The sequence below is a fragment of the Carassius auratus genome, chromosome 40 (genome assembly GCF_003368295.1).
Source record: "Carassius auratus strain Wakin chromosome 40, ASM336829v1, whole genome shotgun sequence".
Lineage (NCBI taxonomy): Eukaryota > Metazoa > Chordata > Actinopteri > Cypriniformes > Cyprinidae > Carassius > Carassius auratus.
The window spans coordinates 15517644-15531856 of NC_039282.1; the positions used below are offsets into that span (position 1 = coordinate 15517644).

At 36.2% G+C, this 14213-nt stretch overlaps 1 protein-coding gene across 3 annotated transcripts in view; it reads left to right on the forward strand.

Annotated features, from left to right (window-relative positions):
* The window catches only part of LOC113058683 (T-lymphoma invasion and metastasis-inducing protein 1-like), a 68620-nt gene that overhangs the window by 39457 nt on the left and 14950 nt on the right, over nt 1-14213 (forward strand). For all 3 annotated transcript variants that reach the window (XM_026226823.1, XM_026226824.1, XM_026226822.1), the window contains 8 exons: nt 3318-3464; nt 3757-3831; nt 5017-5187; nt 5555-5659; nt 6086-6167; nt 7133-7219; nt 8578-8790; nt 9111-9211. In XM_026226823.1, coding sequence (XP_026082608.1) covers nt 3318-3464; nt 3757-3831; nt 5017-5187; nt 5555-5659; nt 6086-6167; nt 7133-7219; nt 8578-8790; nt 9111-9211 — 981 coding nt within the window. The remainder of the gene's footprint in view (nt 1-3317; nt 3465-3756; nt 3832-5016; nt 5188-5554; nt 5660-6085; nt 6168-7132; nt 7220-8577; nt 8791-9110; nt 9212-14213) is intronic.

The window sequence follows — 14213 nt, forward strand, 5'->3', positions numbered from 1 at the left end:
AATAATAATTTTTCCAAACTTTTGTTCTGTACTGTATATATATATATATATATATATATATATATATATATATATATATATATGCAAAATATATCTTAGTGCATATATATATATATATATATATATATATATAGTACAGAACAAAAGTTTGGAAAAATTATTATTTATGTTCTTTATGTTTTTGAAAGAAGTTTCTTCTGCTCATCAAGCCTGCATTTATTTGATCAAAAATACAGAAAAAACAGTAATATTGTGAAATATTATTACAACTTAAAATAATAGTTTTCTATTTGAATATACTTAAAAAAAATAATTTATTCCTGCGATGTAAAGCTGAATTTTCAGCATCATTCCTCCAGCCTTCAGTGTCACATGTAACATCAGTCGATCACATGATCATTTAGAAATCATTCTAATATTCTGATTTATTATGAGTGTTGGACACAGTTCTGCTGTCTAATATATCTGATCAATAAAAGGTTCAAAAGAACTGCATTTATTCAAAAAAAAAAAAAATTTAATAATATATATTCTTTACTATCACTTTTTATCAATTTAACACATCCTTGCTGAATAAAAGTATTGATTTTATTTAAAAAAAAAAGAAAGGAAAAAAAATTACTGACCCCGAATTACTGACCAGTAGTGTATAATGTTATTACAAAATTTTAAAAACATAGCTTCTTTTTTTTTTTTTTTTTTTTTTTACTTTTTATTCATCAAAGTATCCTAAATGTTCTGAAAAAATATTAAGCAGCAGAACTGTTTCCAACTTTGATAATGAATCATCATATTAGAATGATTTCTAAAGGATCATGTGATAATGATCCTAAAAATTCAGCTTTGCATCACAGAAATAAATTATAATTTAAAGTATAATAAATTTAAAAACAATTATTCTAAATCGTAATAATATATCACAATATTACATTTTTTCTTTATTTTTGATCAAATAAATGTAGGCTTGATAAGCAGAAGAAACTTCTTTCAAAAACATTAAAAATAGTCATGTTTCCAAACTTTTGGTCTGTACTGTATATTAGGTAAAAATGTTTAGCTTGAATGCACTCTTAAGTCACTTTGGATAAAAGCGTCTGCTAAATGCATACATTTTATTATATATATATGTGTGTGTGTGTGTGTGTGTGTGTGTGTGTGTGTGTGTGTACATATATATATATATACACATATACACATACACACAGTATATATAAAATATATTTTTTAAATACAGAGCAAAATAAAAATAACTTTTGTTTAATTTGAGGAAATAATTTTTTTGTGTGAAATATAATATTGACTGACAGTTTTAGAGATTTCGGTCTTTCTCCTTTCAAGCAGACAGAACAACGCCCTGGTGTCATTAAGGGAACTTACTTCGGTATCTAACATATTTCAAACAGAAGCATTGCTTAGAAACCTACACCAAGAGCATCACTATCGCTCTATTTTTACCCAGAATGCATGTATTTACATGCTTCCTTCCCTCTGTCAGTGTTGGTGTATATAGGTAATAGATTTTGGCGTAAAGGGAAACAGTAGTTTAAGGGTCGCTCGCTGTATTTTCTCTTGGATGTGTGCCATGGCTCTGGCTGATCAATACCTCCATCATCAGATTCGCCTCCAGCTCCGGCGGTCTGTGTAGGAGCTAGAGGACACTGGGATACAGGGAGATTTTATTTTTGTCTATGCAGCTTGGATAAATGTTTGTTGTGTGGAGGGGCTGGGGATGTTCTTCAGAGAGAGGATGAGTGTTGGGTCCAAATGAAGTGCTGTTCTTCACAAATAATGGTTGGTTCAGAGAAGTGGAGAGGGTTTTTGATGCAGCCCGAGTGCTTTTCTCCATCAGGAGACCCAGAAATGCCACAGCGCGCTCAACACAACGAGCGTGTATAATTTTTGAATGACACTGAAAAGAACTCACCAAACACTTCACTAACCTTTAAAATTCATCCGGACCCGAGTGACCACAGGAAGCAAGCTAGTTTTGTGTGTTGGCTGCTCATTTATGAATGATTAAGTGTTATTTGATATTAGTAGGGAAAGTCACATCTACCGACTGAATAAAAGAGCAGTGATGGATGAAATCCGTCCTCTGACATTTCTTTTGAGAAAGTAAGAGCAAGAACAATTGTGACAGACTGAATGCAGTTTATTGAGAAACTGTATCCTGAAAATTATGCAGTGGGTATTTGTCTTTTCAGGGTTGTTTGTATTCAGCAAACGTACATGCTTATGCATTCTTATTTTATTAATGATTTAAATCACTCCTTAAATATACGGTCACCATTAAAAACGTTCAGTGTTTATGGACACATAGGGGAAAAATCTCAAGCAGATCTGATCAGGGCATTGACTTTTCAACTGAAAATCATGAAAAGCAGCTGGTTTCTCGCTGATCATTACCTGGTGCAAGCTTGCAAAAACCAACAACAAACCAACTACCAGTTTAGACCAATTTGTGACCAGTTTATCCCAGCTAATGACCAGTTTAGACTAGCTTTCAACTAGTTTACTCTGCTGATGAACAGTTTAGACTAATGAAAATATGCATTTAGACCAGCTAACAAGCAGTTTAGACCATCCCATGACAAGTTCAGACAAGCTAATGACCAATTTAAGCCAGCTTATTAATTAGTCCAGCTACTAACCAGTTTTAGAAAACCTTATTACCTATTTAGACTACCGTAGTTTTTGGACTATAAGTCGCACCTGAGTATAAGTCGCATCAGTTCAAAAATACGTCATGATGAGGACAAAAACATATATAAGTCACACTGGACTATAAGTCGCATTTATTTAGATCCAAAAACCAAGAGAAAACATTACCGTTTACAGCCGCGAGAGGGCGCTCTGTTTTCTGTGGTAAACTACAAGAGCACTGAGCATTAGCGCCCTCTGGTGGCTGGAGACGGTAATGTTTTCTCTTGGTTCATTTGTCTTAGTTCATTTCTCTTGGTTCATGTCAAATTAATTTTGATAAATAAGTCACAACTGACTATAAGTTGCAGGACCAGCCAAACTATGAAAAAAAGTGTGACTTATAGCCTGGAAAATACGGTAGTTAATAAGCAGTTTGCACCAATAATAGCCAATTTAGACCTAGTAATGGCCAATTTATACCCAGATACTTGAACACCTTTGCTTATGAAGCTCACGGCTGAACACCAGTGTGACTGAATCGATGAGAACCGGTTTTACCGAGCAGCTGTGTTCATATCTCAGACTCCTGCTAGGAGCAGTCTAGTCAGTTTGATCGCCGGGGCACACAGTATGAATGTTTCCCCATACCTCATGTGGCTGTTTTGTGTCTGTAGGTGGCGGCTCGCACTGAGAGTGGCGTGAGGCGTAGGACACAGGCGATTTCGCGCTCCACTAGCAAACGCAAGAGTCGCTTCTCCTCACTGTGGGGTCTGGACACCCACTCCAAGAGAAAGAGTAAAGGGCATCCCAGCATCAGCCAGGTAAACTACACACACACTTCATTCACACTCGGTGTTTTCTTCCAGTAGTCATAAACATGCATATTATGCACAGATCATAAAAATAAAAAATAAATGCACATTCATTTGCATGCTGCTCTGACATGCTACATGCTGGTGGTTCTGGTTGACCAGCAAATTTAACAAATCTCAAGCAAAGGACAAAAGACAATATGAGCAGATTAAATGAGTGCTATAGAAAACACATACAGTTGGTTTTCATGTTTTGGTTTTGGTGGGTGACTGCTGAATTATTGATGATCTTTTGAGACAGGTTTTTGCGGAAGGAGATGACCAAGTTCATCGTCCTCTTGAAGGCACGTTTGAGGGATCCTCCTGTGAGAAGACGGTAAGAAACATGCATCTCTCAATACAACACTACATCTATAAAAGTGAAAAGTGGCAAAAACATTCAAAATACTATGTGATTGCCCTGTTCAGAGAGATGCGCTCTGGGCCAGATCTCTGGAGAGGTTTGGCAGAGATGTGGGTGTATATTCATCGCTGGCGTTGGTGGATGTGTAGGCGTTCGTGGTGTAGCAATAGTTCAGGTGGTTGTGCTATAATCCACTGACCTGGGGTGCTGATAAAAGGGTTGATGTTCTGATTCACTCACTCCATCATAAGCAGAGAAGGAAAGATGGTGGAGTGGGAGATTGCAGTGCATTTTTATCCATGTTTAATTGCTGAAAAATTTTGGGTCAGTAAGATGAAGTCTCTTCTTGTCACCATATAATTTATTGCAGTGATCAAAGCTGTCATTCCTCCAGTCTTCTGTGTCACATGATCTTCAGAAATCATGAAAATATGCTGATTTGCTGCTCAAGAAACATCTCTGATTATTATCAATGTTTGAAACAGTTGTGCTGCTTCATATTTTTGTGGAAAGCATGATGCATTTTTGATGCAAGTTAAGGTTCAAAAGATCAGAATTCATTTTAAAAATTCATTTTAATAAGATACTTGATTAATAAAAAATAATAATAATGGTAGCGTAATGTATACTGCATACAAAAAATAGTATGCAATGATTATATGCTATATTATTGTCACATACTCTCACGGTGTATAAAAACACATAAATGTAATCCAATTTTGTATGAAAGTGTAACTTTTAGAAGTCCATTCAAATGTTTAATAATCATTTTTGATACTACTTTCAGTTCAGTGACCACAATGGAATTTGAATATCAAGTTAAGAGCATTGCATCATGGGAAACGGTACACAGAACAGTATACTCTAGTTGTATACGGTACATTTTGTGACATGTATTTAAATGTATTTTATGCATACAGAAAATGTGCATACTTTGCACAAAATAAATACTTCAGAAATAATGTAGCATGCTGTTATGGTTTTCCAATCATGTCTTTTTTTATGCTAGACATTATAAGAATACAGTGCACCTCAAGATATTCGATGAGTGCTTAGATTAGATGAGACGAGGATCATCATCATTTCACGTTTAATAGCATCTCTAAAGGCCTCGTTCTCAGCTGCGGCTTCACTCTGCTTTGTTTTATCACACTACAGAAAGACACCAAGACCCCAGTGAAAGGTCTGCCAAGACCCAACACAGATCACGACATCTGGTCCAGAGACCACCTCACTCCATCATGGGTGCTGCTGCCAAACGACCGGCCTGTGTTAGCCATCATCCAACCCGGAGAGTCGCCCCTCGACATGCTGGAGTCCATCTGCAAGGTAACGACAGGAAACGCCAAGGTCTTTGGTGCAAGAAACATTCGGAGTTCTCTTCAGATGACAGGTTTTTTCAGAGGAATTGAATGTCAGTGTGAAGGTCACTGGTGTAGTAAACTCAGATGCAGTGTCCCTCAGAGAGTTTTTAAAGTCTCAAGCTTGTGTCCACCCTGTATAAAGCAATTTATTCGCATGCATGCCGAATGCAAATGTGCTGCATCCTCTCTGATATGAGCGTTCGGGCCTTTAAGCGTGTGATTCCTGTCCATCTGGACCACTGAGAACAAGATACAGCCCAGTAACATGTCTTGGCATCGCTCTTCATCCACTAAACGTGTGTCTGCTTTCATCTCTCCTGGTCTCTCTCCAGGCTCACCAACTGGACCCCACTAAACACTACATGCGGCTCAAGTTCCTCATTGAGAACCAAGTGCAGTTTTATATCCCCAAACCGGAGGAGGATATTTATGATCTGGTAGGTTTGGAGTTAAACTCGCTCTCCCACCCGCTGCTTAGATGCTGTCTCATTACTTTCATCCTGCTGGGACATCACACTTCATCCAAACACCCTTTCTCTTCCTCTCTCCTTCACGCTTTAATAACAAAATCCTCATTTATTCTGTGAAACACAAAAGGAGATGTTTTCCCAGTCCTTTTACATTTTGACCTACAAATTAGCATTTTCAGCAATGGAATTGCTTCGTTCTTTCATCATCCTTTAACATCTGTTCAGCGTCTTCATTTATCATTTTTTGAGTGTGCAGGTCAGACATAATCTATCCAACAGCCTTGACCTTTCATGCCGCCCCATGTGTGCGTTGTTTATGCTCTTTGAATGTGGAATATTAGAGTCGTGTTCAGTGGGATATTAACGAATAATCTCCTGTGCTCTTCTTCTCAGCTGTATAAGGAAATCGAGCTGTACTGTAAGATCAGGAAGATCATCCAGTTTGATCGGGACGAGTCCTGCATGATCGGCTACGGTGAGAGCCAGAATCAAATCATGACTGTTTTACACTCACCTGTTTATACTGGGAATTTTACAATGATGCCTGGAAAAGTTCGGGAAATGACAAGTGTTCCCAGTAGTTTTCAAATGATAGTTTCAATAAAAAGTTTACATAGATTTGAGTACGCCCACTCACAGTAGTAACTTAATAAATGCTATTTTATTTGATCTTATATGGTCATTTTATGCTGGACGACACAATGAGATCACATGACCAGCTGAATCAGTCTTATCACATGTTTTTGGAGACTTTGGTTGCCTTTCGGTGATCTTACATCCACATCACAAAATGTCAATATAAGTTGTAGCCATGTTATTTTGGTATTATTCATATACTATTATGGTATTTATTAATTATTTGAATTAGCTTTTATTTTTCAATTTTCATTATTTGAGTTATTTTATGTTCTTTTGTCATTTTTATATTTTAGTTTTCTCTTTATTTATTTACTGTATACATTTATTTTATTTAGTGATTTAAGTACTTCAATTCCCATATTTCAGTTTGTTGTTAAAAGGCAAAATGAAAAAATAAAAACAAAAAATTATTTACGTTTTACATTTAATATAGATTTTTTTAAATTCAGTTTTAATTCAATTTCCAAAAACAAATTTTAATACTTTTAGTTTATAATAACAACACAGTCATAGAAGATTATATTTATGTTTTTATTAAATTTTTGCTTTTATATTTATTTATTTATTTAAAAAATTATTAGCAATTTTGAATTCGTAATTCGAAAAATGAATCATTCTAAAATTTATTTTATGCTCCATGGAAGAATAAAAAAATTCAGATGGGTTTAAAAAGACATGATGGAGAACTAATGATGACAGAATTGATATTTTTGGGTGAACTATCCCTTTAATAATCTGAGGTCTGCTTCATGATTATACTTGATTAGGATGTCTATCACTTCATCTCTCTGTCTCTCACAGGTTTCTCTATCTCTGTGGTGGAAGAGGACAGCGTTCAGCAGCTCTATATCACTGACGTGAGAGCTGGAGGACTAGCGTTCGCTAAAGGTTCATTAGCATGTTTCACCCCCTAATTACATTCTCTTTCTCTTCTCACCCCTGTCTCTTGGTTTGTCCTTTTTTCTTTCTCTCTCTCTCTCTGTCTGTTCAGCATCTGTAAAGTAATTGCTGTGATATCAGCGCTGTGCTCCTGGTGTTATGAAACATGTTGTCAGCTCTATGGGGTTTCTGAGAGCCAAAGATTGCAGATTTAGTCTCAACCCTTCTAAACTCTGAATAATGACAAACGATAGAAAGAATCAGAGAGACGATTAAAGTAGGACGTATCATGCCGAACAGGATTTTCCTTGCTCGTCTTCAAGATTTTGTAGAGCATTTAGAGGCATTTTGCATACAGAAACCTTAAAGGTACAGTAACAGAATTGGCACATTTAATTCTGACGTTGGAGGATCTAAATAAACAACAACACTTTGAAAATAACTGTTTTTCAGTTTCTAATGCATTTTAAGTACATTTATATTCAACATTTCTCTTACTCTTTTACGCTAGGCAAAATATAAAATATGGCCCCTTTAAATGACCATCAAAACAAGCGTATCTTGACATCCAGACACTGTCAACATGCCGAATAAGACTCTCGTCTGTCTGAGTGATGTCTGCGTGATCAGTGTGGCGGGATCAGGTCCGACTGGCTTATTGCTGACATTTCACATCGCCCAGAGAACTGGGTCAGAATCCAAAAGCTAGAGACAATCTCTTTTTTTATTGCATCTATTTATTTAGCTGCTAGCCTTCACATCAGTGAAGAAAGGGCATTGTATAACTTAGATGACATATTTTAGTAAAATAAAAAGTAGGGCATGACTTGATTTTATATGTTGCAGTTTCACTGGATTGTAAAAAGCGGGGTTTCCATATCAAAATACAGTTTTAGTAATTCAGCTTATTCTATATTATTTTATTTCAGTTGATTGCCAATGCAACATTTCTAAGTTTAGTGTTAGCATGCTTTAAAATTAAAGTTTTTAATCTAATATTTATTTTATTTTATATTAGCTTTTATTTTATTTCAGCAGTTTTATTTTTATATTTATTATTATTTTTACAGTTTTTGATTTTAACTGTATTCATTATGAATCAAGGAGGAGAAACAAACTGTATTTATTTTTTCACATTTATTTTTGCATTAATGTATCACGCCAAACAAGACCAAAATCATGATCTTCAGTTTTTATATCCTTTCTTAAATCAGAAATTCTCCCTTTGCTTTTTGTTTTTATTAATTGCATGGAACCTCTCTATATTTTCACAATTTCATCCACTTTGCATGTCTCAAGAAGGCTATAAATGCAATATTTCACTACTTAATTATTCATGAAATATTACCATATTTAAACGATTGCAGGTCTGAATGCGGGAGATGAGATTCTGCAGCTGAACGGGAAGGACGCACACACTCTGACCTTCTCTGACATGAAGGTGGCGTTCGCTCAGGTCTCTCTCTCTCTCACCGTCAACACGCTGCCCCCTGTTGACCGCCGACAGCTCTGCTTCCTGCCACCGAGACGCTCGGACGCTGTGGACAACATCTACACAGACATCTTCTCTCAGAGTCAGGGTGAGGGGAGCCCAGAGATCTGCTGACCCTTTTATTTGACTGAAGATGCTATAATGCTTCAAAACAACCGCTAACTAGTGCATGTTAAAATGCAACACTTTTATAAAATATAATCAAGGGGTTCATGCTCTTGTCTTTCTAAGGGAGTTTTTAGAAAAAAGTGTTTAACTTTACAGTCTTATTGATAGCCGAAAGCATTATTATAACCAAAATATTAAAAGAAATGCTCAGATAATCTCTGAAATGCTTTAATATAACATCCAGAATCATTGCACGGTTTAATGCAGCTATCTATAATAAATGTAATTGTGTTTCCACAGAGGAGATTCTTGACGATGGAGTGGGTCTGATCGTGGAGACTTCAGGAGACAGTTTAGACGACGACTTGGAGCTCTTCGCTGAGTTTGACGACTATGGGAAGGTAAATAGCTCTGCTCTCATCTCATGGATTTTGTTTCAAGATCTTGTGTGGCTCCTCCCTTAACGATGGCACACTTTTCCTGTCTGTGCGTGGGTTTCGTTCACGCTCACCAAATCTCGAACTGGAGAGACCTATCGAAACTCTGAACTCTGAGCGAGAAGAATCACACTGCAGAAGCGCTTCACCATCTGTCATCCGGACGGCTCGTACAGTTCAGATTCTGTCATTTGTCGTGTCACATTAATAACTTTGACCCTGTCTGTCTGTCTGTCTTCATGCCTGTCTGTAATGATGAACTGGATCTTGTGCAAATAGCTTCGCTGAGTGTTTGGAGATAATTAGTTTGCGTTAAGACGGGTGACGGTAAAACAGAGGCCCTTTGATTTTCTTTTGCATCCTAATTGCTTTATTATGAGGCACAATTAGCCAAATCATGGAGGCGGTGATGAAGGTGGTCTCTCTCTGAAAAGTGCCAGACAGACATCACTTTTAGATGTAGTGACAGTGTGTGTAGTTATTTTCCCACATCTTCAAGCTGCTGGATGCAGTCACAGTTGTTTCATTGGATGGACGTGTTGATATGAAGGAACCAATCAGATTCTGCACAACCCTTCCATATTTACATATTTTTAGAAAGCTGTTCCCAGAATTCCCTGTTCATCTTATGTCACTTGAGCACTGATGAGTTGAGACCTTACATGGTTTGTTCCTAGTTCGGCTGATAATGTACTACAGGGATACTCTTAATTAACGAGGGGTCCACTTTTAGAAAATGAGGTTAAATTGGACTTGATTTTAATTGGTTTCCAAATATGTGGCTATTGTTTTTTTTTTTTAGAACATTTTCCAGAACATTGTAGTCAATCCAGTATGTTGATTCTCAACTACTACATATGCAAACTTCTTATCTACTTATTATTCATGTGTAAACTCAATTAACAGTTTTTAATTGGATGCACCAGTTTAGAAATCAGTCCATTTGGTCTGTTTTCACTGTCAAGATTTCCACATTTTGCCGTTGTTAGCACATTTTTGATGCTAACTACAATTCACACCGTTTGAATATGCTCCGAGCTGTTGCACCAATCAGTGATGACAGTATTTGCATTTCCTGATGTTTGGCGTTTCGAATATTCATGCAGAAATACAACTTGCTAAATATTTGTGGAATTAATCTGCTTGCTCCACCAATTAAATGCAATATAAATAGTTTTACACCCCGTCTGATCTGCAAGCAAGTCCCACAGCATGATAAAACTAGATCTCTCCCATTATATGCCTGGTCTTTGAGCATCTCTGATGTGCAGAATGAGTTAGTTCTGCATCTGAAGGCTGTGTTGCTGTGGGTTTGCTGTCAGGCCCAGACAGAGAGATGCACTTTGGGTAAGCAGAGAGACAGCAGGACTCTGTGTCTCGCTGGGAGCTTGGAGAAGATTGCTTTTGGCATGCATAGACATGTATCTTTCTCTTTGCATAGCACTATCTCTCTGGCCTTTATTAAAAAGGAGAGAGAAGCGTTTAGGGCAGACGGGGAATGCAAAGGAATCTATAATCAGCTTTAGTGCACGCTCATATATACACACACACACACACACACACACACACATGCACATAGTTGAATGTAATGCAGGATAACTTTAATGAACATAATTCAGGTTTAGTCTGAGTATGCTCTGAAAATATAAATACTTTTGAGCTGTGAGACACAACTAATTATGATTTCCCTTAGGATTTTGGGTTTGTTTATCTTCTCTGCCATTATAATATATTGTGTCCCCAACAAAGTATTTGGACACTTAAGTCAAACTTATTGTGAATGTCAATGCATTAGGAACAAAATATCAAAGAAGCTGGATTTATAAACACACACATATATAAATATATATATTTGTGTATTGCAGTTTTATTTACTAGTGATTCATGACTAATATTCATCACAGCGATTCAACACTATATGTCCCCAAAAAGGGACACTTAATTAAGTAACATTAAATATAAATGTCAGTGCAGCAAAATATTAAAGATGTTGCTTTTATTTGCATTTATTTCTTAAAAAGCATGGCAGAAGCTCACTTTTTAAGCAAATCATTTCAGAAAAACTAATTAGTGGCTAAAAAGTCATTGCAAAAATGACTCAGAAAAGGTTTGTGATGAGGGTAAATCTGTACTTTTAAATACCGCTTTGTTTGCTAATGTGTCATGCGGTGTCATTCATGCATTTTTACGCAAGTGTCCAAAAGCTCGTCAAAGCTCTGACTTCATTGTTATTTATTGTTTCCCTACTACAGGATTCAGTTTTAATTTCGGGAACTTGTTGTAATGTATCCATTTTTAAAGCAGCTGTCAACACGTTGACTTCATGAGCTCAGGTGTGAATAACGGTACATTAGCAGTGCTTCGCTGTCTGCTGGGATATTATTCTGTAGGTGGAATAGAGAGGGATTTGGACTCGAGGATCATTTGAAACATTTTTCTGTGTGATTTGTGCTGATCTCCACTTTAACAGGCGGCTGGGCTTGCGGTGTGTGTGATTAGTTATATCAGGAGACGTCTTTGATGCTAAAAGTGTTCAGTAGAGGATTTGGCAAGTCGAGTCTTCAGCGCTGGTCTTCTTCTGTGAGCATTTCTCTTTCTCTTTCAGGTGGCTGATTCTTTGTGCATTTCCGTTTGTTTCTTCATGTTTTTGAAATAAGTTGTTTCTGCTCACCAAGGCTGCATTTATTTAATCAAAAATACTGTAAAATTTAAAAGACCTGCTTTGTGTTGTAATATTCTAAAATGTAATTGTTTCCCATGATGCACGTCTTCAGTGTCACATGATCTTCAGAAATCATTCTCATATGTTGATTTGCTGCTCAAGAAACATTTCTGATTATTATCAATGTTGAAAAGGGTTGTGCAGCTTAATAGAAAGTCTAAAAGAAATGGTGTTATTTTGTGACATTATAAATGTTTTCACTGTCACTTTAGATCATTTTAATGTATCCTTACTGAATAAAAATATTAATTTATTTTAGATTGTCCTGTCAAATCAGTCAATCGTGCCTATTGTGTGTGTGTGTGTGTGTATTTATATGAATAAACACACACAATTACATGTATATATTTAAGAAGTATTATATATATATATATATATATATATATATATATATATATATATGTATGTATGTCTTAAATACATATATGTGTGTGTGTATTTACATATACATATAAATATACACAATACACACAGACAAATATTATGCAAACGAAATTTTTATTTTGGATGCAATTAATCGCGATTAATCGATTTGACAGCCCTACTTTCAAAGATAATTTCTTACTGACCTCAAAACTTCATTCAAAATTAAAATGGAAATGAATGGAAATAGTCCATTTAAATTTCTTACACATTGACAAAGAAAGGACGTTCTCTAGGGATGGTGCAACAAAAATAAATGAGATCTTTCTGACGTGGGGCAGCATGTGTTTGCATAGCTGAAGTGATTCTGTCGTATCATTGTTCCGCGGTGCATCTCGTCAGCTGCTGCGCTTCACCATCGCAGCATGTGTTCACGAACCGAAATGAAGCCTGAATCACAGGATCTGAAGGCACATTTCTCTCCGTGCTCTTTTAAGTCCTGTGCATTCATTCTGTTTATTTTCCCCCGCTGACTGTCTCTCTCTCTCTTCACATGGCAGTTCAGATGATCAGTCGTTATGAAACAGACACTCGCTCCAGTCCTATATAATAAATCATGAGGCATGCTGACAGCTGTTAGACAGTATACACAGTAAAACCCTTCATCACCTTTTAAGCACCACTGCTACAGACATACATATGCAGATGGACATTTTTGGCCGTTGCGTCACGACTCACAGACCTCTACAAAAAGAATTGCATTAAAGATGACATGTTGAGTTGTTAAAAATACCTCAGAACCCCTCTGGCAAGTTGTTTTTGAACCAGAACACATTAGAAATGCATCTATTAATGGCCTGGTGAAACCGAAACCAGCCTAATTTGGATCATAATTACAAACCCGATTCCAAAAAAGTTGGGACACTGTACAAATTGTGAATAAAAACAGAATGCAATCATGCGAAAGTTTCAGATTTAAATATTTTATTCAGAATACAACATAGATGACATATCAAATGTTTAAACTGAGAAAATGTACCATTTTAAGGGAAAAATACGTTGATTTTAAATTTCATGGCATCAACACATCTCAAAAAAAGTTGGGACAAGGCCATGTTTACCACTGTGTGGGATCCCCTCTTCTTTTTATAACAGTCTGCAAACGTTTGGGGACAAGTTAGTCAAGTTTAGGTATATAAATGTGGCCCTTTCTTGTCTAATACAGGCTTCTAGTTGCTTATTTCTTATGTCTTAAGTCTTCTTTGTCTTCTTTCTGATATTGCTCCACTATTTTTCGCCGCAGCATTGGGGGAATTGGTGATCCTCTGCCCATCTTGACTTCTGAGAGACACTGCCACTCTGAGAGGCTCTTTTTATACCCAATCGTGTTGCCAATTGACATAATAAGTTGTAAATTGGTCCTCCAGCTGTTCCTTATATCTACATTTAACTTTTCCAGCCTCTTATTGCTACCTGTCCCAACTTTTTTGAAATTTGTAGCTCTCATGAAATCCAAAATGAGCCAATATTTCAAAATGGCTCACTTTCAACATTTGATATGTTATCTATATTCTATTGTGAATAATATATAAGTTTATGAGATTTATGATTTTTATTAAATTCCCTTTTTACTCACAATTTGAACAGTGTCCCAATTTTTTGCAATCGGCTTTTTTGTATTATGTATTGTTGCATGCTGGATATAGAGGTTAAACCAGCCTAAAGTGTTTTCAAATGTTTTATTTATGATTTTGAACAGCTGAAAACTATTTTTTTTTTTCAGAGGGACCACCACTTGTCTGTCAAGACCATTGAACTAACTTAGGCTGATTTAAGGTTATTTTAAGCAGGGAATGGAAGGAAATTCATTCTAAATGTGGA